We start from the raw sequence: 8,481 nt of genomic DNA, 5'->3' as shown, positions 1-8,481 counted from the left end.
TATTGTTATATGACGCTGTTTCCTGAATTGTTTAATTAATGCCACGTTATTTTCGCCCTAATTTACTCTTTATTTCAGAAGTTTCCAGGCACAAATGGGATCAGAGAAACAAAGCCATTTAAACAAAGGGAAGCAATAGTTTTTGTTATACTTCACTCTCTGTATGATGTTCCCTATTTAAGAAGGAATATAGGTCCCAATTACACTCAAAAAGAGAAAAAAAAATTAAGAAGTTCCAGCGGATTAGGGCCTAAGGATAATCCACATTTGTGAAGGAAGACTGGCATTACCGCACACCTCTACCTCTTAACAATGTCTTTCAAGTCACTCAGTGGCCCCTGGGAAGACCCAGCTGTCAACTAACTGGTGGTGGCCTTTCAGGGCAGGCTTTTCCCTCAGTGGCCAGCTTTCCACCCACAGTTCTGCCACCAGGGGGCCGCCTGTTTGGAACAAATGGTGCAGACTCCACAGCTTTCCTACAGACCAACCAAAACACCCCTGGGCAACTTTGGCGCAAAGCCCAGGAACTTCCCTGCAAAAGGAGAACAACTTCTTTCCAGCTACAAAACCTGCAAGTCCTAGGGTGCAGCCTTGCTGTGAGTGAAAAAAAGAAAGCACGGATTTCTTGCCAAGAATGAGAAGTAATAGGGTTCATGAAGTCTGTCGGGAGAGGTCCCTCCCTCTCACCAGGAAGCTTTGGGGTTTGCGACTCCCTCTTTGGACACGCGCTGAAACCCTGAACCCAGGCGTGGGGCAGTGTCTGAATTCTTGACAGTTGTGGTCCTTAATGGTGACAGAAGGCTCCTAGTCCCTTTCCCTGGGATGCTCACAAAAATTGGGAATAAAACACACGTCACCGGCTGGAAATCTCAAAAACTCTCCAATAAATCATTGTTAAGACAGTTAAGGCAAAAAAAAAAAAAAAAGTCAAAGCTTTACCAAAACTTTTCGTTATAGTAATAAATGTATATATTGAAAAATGAAGTCATGATTATTTCAATAGTATTTATCGTTGTACTCGGTGGTTAAAATAATTGTGTTGCAACTATAGCTCCGGACCAACTACACTTTAGTTTTCTGGGTAATCGGTATTTTCACAAGCATGCTTCTAGCGGAGAACACCGCCATAGCCTGCTTCATTTTTTCCCAGCCAGAATCCTTGGCCTTCAAAACTAGGGGAGGGAGATTTTTAGAAGCTGATATTTGCTAGGGCATAACTTTTCAAGAAAATAAACTATTTTTGTCTTCCGGATTCGATTTGCACGTATCCAGGGCAAAAGCAAATGAAACAGGGCGGCCCTTTTGGAACCTGCGGAGGGTCTCTATTCTGCGCACATTTCCTAAGATGTGCAGGGTGGTGTGAGCGGTGTCGCCCGCAAGCGCAAGGCAGGTATTTTCCAAACTTCCATTCCCAGGGGTGGCGATGGTTGGGAACGCCAGCCGCCCGGCAGGAGCGAGGCCCCAGGAGGAGCCAGAGCGCTGTGTGGGCCCGACACGCGCCACAAGTGGTTCGGGGCAGGAGGGAGGAGCGCGGCGGCCCGGGGAGGGAAGAGAAGCCAGTGCTTCTGGCAGTCACCCCCTCCCGGCCCCCAGTTCCTCGTCCCCCGTTTCTTCCTTTTTGCTACTAGAGGAATGACGCCCAAGCCCGAAGCTCCGTGCGCAAGCAGCCGGGTGGGTGGACGAGCGGCCACCAAAAACGCCGCGACATCGCCACCTGAAGACACTCTCGGGGTGGAGGGCACGGCCGGGACTGGGCTGAGAGGGAGCGCTCGCACCTGGGGCGGCAGGTGCGGAGGCGCGGAGCCTGGAGGCCCGGGCTGGGCGCGCGGGCAGGGGGCGCGGGCCCCGGAGCGGCAGGCACGTCCGAGCGCGGGGCCGGGGCCAGGCTGGGGCCACTGGGGGTCTGGGGCCGGCGGGCGGCCGGGACGGCGGCGGGGCGCCTGGCCCGGAGGCCATTTCCTCGCTGCGCCCCTGGCGGAGTCGGGCCGGCCTGCTCCTGGCCGCCGCCGCGCGAGTCGGAACGCCGGGAGGACCGGAGGGGAAACCAGGTCACCGGCTGGCAGACGCGGCGCGGCGCGGGCGCCGGAGCCGGAGGAGGGCAGCGGCGGGGAGCGGACCGGGGCGGGCCAGGCGCGCGGGCCGGAGAGGCGGGGACTCCGGCGCCCGAGCCGCACTCGTTTCCTGCGCCTATAAAAGTGGAGCGGCCCGGGCGGGCCGGCGCGGCCCTGGCTGCGGCCGCCTCTCTTCGCCCGGGGAGTTGACATTTTGCAGGACTCGCGCGACGTCCCGTCGCCGGCGCTCCCCGGGACCCGCCGCCGGGAGGAGGGGGCGGAGGAGGGTGGAGACTGCGGGGCTTGGCCAAGGAAGGCGCACATCCTCGGGCGGGCGGCCGTGACGCGGCGGGGATTAACTTTGCATGAATAATGTGAGTGCGCTGGGAAAGGAGACCTTCTGCTCCCGGGCTCGGGCAGCGCCCGCAGGCTGCCTTCCCCGGGCGGCGGCGCCCGACCGGCCGGCGCGAGGGCACCGGTAATTTGGCAAGAGGACCGCGCGGAGGCGGGGGCGGGGGGAGGGGGCGACAAGTCCTCGCAGTCCCGTGGGTGGGCGGGCGGGAGGGCGACGGGGGTGTCTCGGGAAGCCCAGGGGTGGGAGCGGCGTCGCCGGGGGCGCGCACGGGCAGGCAGGCGTGGGTGGGGTGTCAACCGCCCGGGTACTTTCCTCCCGGGGTTCGCTCCCCGGCTCGGAGAGGAGGTGCCTCAGCGTTCGGGCACCGCTCGGGCAGCCGCGGCGGGGGCAGCGGTAGAGCCAGGTGGCTGGGTCGGCGGTGTTCCTCAAACCCCGAGCCCGGCTGTTGACAGCCTCCTGGTGAAATGGAGTTTGGCATCCTCAACGCCCAACCAAGTGGAAGTTTCCATGATGAGGAAGTTCTGTGACACGAGGGTTCGGCAAAGGTTGGCAGACACTGGGGGAGGGGGGGTGCGGTTTAAAGGGACTGTGGTCCCCCACCCCCTGTTCTCCTGCCCGGGAACTCGGGGCTTTGGAGCGGGGACGAATCCTGCGTGTTGCGAGCGCCGGTGCCTGGCGACTGGGCTTCTCCCGCCTCTTCTGGGGCTGGGGGCGATTTCGCTCGCCTCCCTCCTGGGTCGCGCTTCTTGCTTAGCTTCTCTTGACGCAGCATCTTCCTCTGGGCCGTTCCATTTGGTTTCGATGCCAAGAGTTATGCCAGCTGTGCGCTCCCCGCTACCCCTCGGAGATGGACTCATGCGGGGAGTTTTCACTCCTGGTGGGTTTGGTCCGTCTCAGTTGCAGTTGTCATTTTTGCAGGAGGATTTCCCAGTGACCATTGTAGGGTTATTATGAGTGCTACTTCTTAAGCTTTTTGATGTATTTTAATTGGGGTGGGCTGAGTTTTTTTTGTTGATGGACAGTTCAAGATATAATTTGCTCCAAATGAGAAATTTTAAAGGAAAGATCTAGAAACCTAACAATTCCTAAAGTGAGTCAAAGAAAGAGACAAGAGTTTACCTGAGCAGACAAGCTCAGACTTTCCATCCTTCCCTCTCGCACACACAAAATTTGCGAAAAATTCAAACACTAAACCTAATCGGTAGCTAAATGAAGCAAGGTCTTCCCCTTAGCATGTTATTGGTTTTAGGTGCTAGTGAGAATCAGTTTTAAAGACCTGTTCTGAAACTCAAAAAATTAAGCATTCCTTGGACAATGTATTAATAACAGAGCACAGCGATTTTTAATAGTGATTAATGTATTGGCCACTGTAGACCTCTTGGGTTATATCTTTACATTCTTTGGCCTTATACTTTACTAAGTTTATTTATGTTGTAATAACGTAAAGCATGCACTGGATTGCAAAGTAATGAAAATTGCATTTTAGTCAAAATATTCCATGATTCACTCTGAATATTTATGGTGACCGATCTGTTCCCTAATTTACTTCTGCTTACCTCTCTTCTGAAACAAGTCAGGGACTAGGAAATGTTAAAGAAGACGGTGTTTTGATGAAATTTCTTTTGAGCAATGGATATTTTCAAGAGTTTTTATGCCATTTGGCTATTGTAATTGACTCTAACAGAAATTCAATACTAAGTGATTTGTTTGTGGTATAATATGGAAAGGCATTGGTGAATGACCATTTGTCATTTGTGTTCATTAAACAGATTCTTTCAGAATCTTGTTTTTGATGAATTTCAAAGTTTTATTATATATTGGAAGTAATATATCATCTGCTAGTAAGTATGATTTGCTTCTCATTTTTAGCAAGTGAAAGTAAATGATACTGAATTTAGTGGTAGACTTTTTTTGATGAAGCAATTCCTCTTGGGATTACAGTGCAAAGACATAGTTTTATTGACATTGGGATATTATTTTATAAAGTAACTGACTTTAAAAGAGGAATAAACCTTTCATTAGCCCCCCCTTTCTGGATTCTTTGTAATAAATTCTCTGTAGGGATGAGGTAAGACAACTTTCTTTTAATTGAGCATCTTTGGGGAAGCATGGTTTCTTAAAATTTCCTTAAGAACAGAGAAAGTTGTGGATACCTTTTCTTTCCTGGGGTTTTTGCAGTTGTTTGAGGCATGGGGTATGTGGGGCCACAAAGGGAACTGCACGTTTCTTTTTTTAGTAAACTCTTCTTTTTGATGGAACTCAGAGTTAAGGTGATTAGTTTCTTCCTCTCCTTTTTGTCGTTTTATTGTAAGATTATTGTTATCTTAAAAAAAAAAACAAAAAACTTTTCTGACCATTTGAGCAAAAGCAGCCTCCCATCCTTTCTCAGAATCATCACATTGTTTCTACTTCCTTTCTCCCTCCCCCTTCTTTGGTCTTATTTGCCATCTGAATTCTTCATTTCAGTTGATGCTTGTTGAGTACCTGTCCTTCACTCATGATTTTCCAGGATCTTGAACAGTGCATGGTAAACAGTAGGCGCTGAATAAATCTTTGTTGAATAAATGAATGCTTGTGCCCAAACACTGTATTCCCCAGAATACCTGACTAAGCATCTAAGTGGGTGTCAGTTGCATTATGCCAAGATCTGTGCCTGTGTGTGCCATGAATATATCATTCAATTTTTATCTCTCATGTTGATTTGAAAGCTAATCCTGTTCTATGTAGTGACAACGCAGAGAGTTATTTCTGTGAGTTCTTCCTGGGGGCATTTGCCTTGAGGACATGGAAATCCTCAGCTGCAGTTTGTCCTACCTGTTATCTTGATTCCCTGAAGATACTGACCTTCAACTCCTGAGTTTCTGTAGAATCTTTATGAGTTCCAGAGGCATTGTCAGTGCTGAGAGTGAAATTCCAGGGAACAGACATCACTGGATGATAGCAATGCCTTCTCACTCAGCAGGTTCTGGCAGTGCCTTGGCCCTGGCAGCCCTAAGGGGACCAAGGACATGTGGCGTATAGCTAGTCTACAAAAGTGGCCCTTGGGGAAGGGGTGAGATGGGATTGTGAGGACCCAACACAAGTTAAAAATGTCCCTTGGTAGTAGATTAGGAAACCTGGTGGTTAGCCTAAGTGTGAATTAAGGCAATCTCCCCTTTCCCCTTTTTGCACTTCCCATACATGTTCTGAACCAGGGATTGTGGGGAAATATTGAACTCTCTGAGTTTCCAAGCCATCAGGGTGTGATACCTAAGGGGTCATCTTCTAATTACCTCTTCTGATAATTAGAAACTCTTTTTTTTTTCTTTTATTGATTTTTATTTTTCCCATTATAGTTTGTTTATCGTGTTCTGTCAATTTTCTGCTATACAGCAAAGTGACCCCATCGCACATACATACACACATTCTTTTTCTCACATTAGCCTCCATCATGCTCCATCATAAGTGACTAGATATAGTTCCTACTGCTATACAGCAGCTTCTCATTGCTTATCCATTCCAAAGGCAACAGTTTGTATCTATTAACCCCAGATTCCTAGTCCACCCCACTCCCTCCCCCTCCCCCTCCCCCGGGCAACCACAAGTCTGTTTGCCAAGTCCATGAGTTTCTTTTCTGTGGAAAGTTTTATTTGTGCTGTATATGAGACCAAAAAAAGAAAGGAACAAAGGGGAAACAGAATCAACTAGAAAACAAGGTTTAAAATGGCAGTAAATACATAATCACGGAAACTCTTGACTGGTGAGGCTAAAAGTAAATTACAATTGATGGTTATGGTAATTTGTTTTTGTCTATATCGACTTCCAGAAATGTGTCTCAGTAAATGCATAATAAGAGTCCCACAAAATGATGAGACTGGTAAAAAATAGTGAAGGAAGAAAGTTCCAGATCTTATAGAGGAGTAAAGATAATTAAACTGAAGTCATAAATGCTTATTGCTTTTCAGTGTTTAATTAAGCTCTGAGCTTCTCAATAGCCAAATTAACAAAAAAAGGGCGGGGGGAGATTGGAGGTGGCAGGTATGTGCTGAAGATATAAGAATAAATCAGGTAACATTTGTAGAATGCTTATTATGGTAGATGGCAGTTTGCATACTGGACCGTGTAATAGCCAACACTTGAACTTCATTTCTACAGAAAATGAAGTAACATTCTTAATATGGTCATCTTTTACCAACCCTCCAAGGGAAAAAAGTGCAGAAGGTGTAATAAAAGTCACCCAGTGGGAGTTTATCTTTGGGAGCCTGAGCTACCGTGGCCTCATCATGGTGGAGATTCTAAACACTGTCCCCAGTGCAGAAATAGAGCTCAGAAAACTTAGAGGAATGAAGGGTTAACATGTTCTTTAGGCTGACTTTCTCAAATATCCAGTGTCTCGGCCAAGCTTTTAACTGGAGCAGTCTGAGAGGACAGGACAGCCAGGTACTTGAAAAGGACCCAATGGCCATAAACGTCTCTGAACAGGTGGCCTCAATGCTTTGTGCTTTCATCTGTGTAGTTATCACCCTGCAGAGCAGTGTGTGTGTTCGTGTTTTTTTCCTTCCTGTCTTCCCCTCTGAACTGTGGGTTTACTCATCCTTGACTCCTAGCACCTAGTGAAGACTTTGACACATGGGCCCAGAGAGATTCTTGTTGAAAGTATGAATGGCAGGGGGAGAAGGGGAGATGCTTCTCTTTCTTTTCTGACATTGTATTAAGTGTCACCTTCTGGCTTAGTTTTGTCCAAAATGAATGTTTGCTGCCTGGATTATATCATATGTCCATGTCACAGCTGAGTGTTTTGCTAGAAGGATTCATTTTAGTGTCTGAGCTGGTTAAGTAATAGATAGCAGGTTAACTCTTTGCTTTATTTAAAGTCATTTTGCGTAGTTGATTTGATTCCTCATTCAGCCTACAAAAATTTATGTATCTTCTGTGTACCAGCTAGCCATTTAGCAGCTCAGCGTGTAGCCTAGTGACCTATGAGATAATAAGCATATATTAATACAAAGAGATTCTGAAGTAGTCTCCACCTTGATGGAATGGATATGCATATTGGGGCCTCTCAGATAGCCCCCTAGATGAAATAAAATGCTTTTAATCTGAGAGGTGATTGTTTTGTGGATTTTGTCACCCAGATATATTCGTGAAAATTGCAATGCAAGTCAACCAGTTTTCTCCTGGAATCCACGTGGTGTGGGGTTGAATGAATACGTTTAGGCCAGTGAGTCTCCGATTAAGGATGTTCACTCTCTGCTTTAAGCTCCCAACTCAACTCGTTAGTCAATTATGGACTTTAAGCAAGTGGGCTTAGGGGGCGTATACAAATCACTGAATCACAAAGAATATATTTCCCGAGTTCCCATTGTTGCGCAGTAGAAACGAATCCCACTAGGAACCATGAGGTTGCAGATTCGATCCCTGGCTGTGCTCAGTGGGTTAGTTAAGGATCCGGCGTTGCCGTGAGCTGTGGTGTAGGTCGCAGATGCGGCTCAGATCTGGCATTGCTGTGGCTCTGGCGTAGGACGGCAGCAACAGCTCCGATTAGACCCCTAGCCTGGGAACCTCTATATGCCGCAGGTTTGGCCCTAAAAGGACAAAGGACAAAAGATCTATATATATATATATATACATATATATATATATATATATATATATGTATGTATGTATATTTCCATATCCTCCTCTCAGGAATCTGGTTAACTGACAGCTAGAATCATGATCTACGTTTAATGGTAATGTTGTTTGGTCCATACTGTCCTAATTTCAAGGAACTTTGGAGACTTTATGTACTGGCAGCTCTTCTTGTGCAGTACTATTTTTATTGAGTGAGAAACTGAGCTCTGCCGTGAACTCAAGTATCTTTTCCAAGTGGCAAGTCCAGAGAGCCAGGAATTAGGACCCAGGAACCTTGACTCTGTCCCAGGAAGCATGTTGGAGACTTTCCATCTTGTCAATCACATACTCTAACATAAATAAATAAACATATCTATGTATGTATGTATGCATACAACACACAATAATATGTATATTATGATATAGAACTAATATGTCTAGAGCAGTATAATATGTATAATAATGTGTATGTGTATGCATGTT

At 47.1% G+C, this 8,481-nt stretch overlaps 1 protein-coding gene and 1 pseudogene across 20 annotated transcripts in view; one reads left to right on the top strand and one right to left on the bottom strand.

Annotated features, from left to right (window-relative positions):
• The first annotated feature begins 1,281 nt into the window (after window positions 1-1,281).
• THRB (thyroid hormone receptor beta) overlaps window positions 1,282-8,481 on the top strand; it is a 461,170-nt gene continuing 453,970 nt past the window's right edge. For 6 of the 20 annotated variants that reach the window (XM_013981413.3, XM_021071432.2, XM_001928465.7 and 3 more), the window contains exon 1: window positions 2,437-2,529. Coding sequence is in view for 1 of the 20 variants with exons in the window: in XM_084987228.1 (XP_084843354.1) it covers window positions 1,284-1,386 (103 nt within the window). In the remaining 19 variants the exon portion in view is untranslated. The other 14 variants (XM_013981415.3, XM_021071434.2, XM_084987244.1 and 11 more) reach the window with 5 other exon arrangements.
• LOC146397220 (uncharacterized) lies at window positions 1,341-2,375 on the bottom strand (annotated as a pseudogene).

Source organism: Sus scrofa, chromosome 13 (genome assembly GCF_054392235.1).
Source record: "Sus scrofa isolate SSC_HxYL_T2T_F1_AM1 chromosome 13, Sscrofa_HxYL_maternal_Yorkshire_Landrace_v2.0, whole genome shotgun sequence".
NCBI lineage: Eukaryota > Metazoa > Chordata > Mammalia > Artiodactyla > Suidae > Sus > Sus scrofa.
The sequence above is the reverse complement of the archived record's forward strand: the minus strand, read 5'-3'. Positions and strand labels throughout refer to the sequence as shown.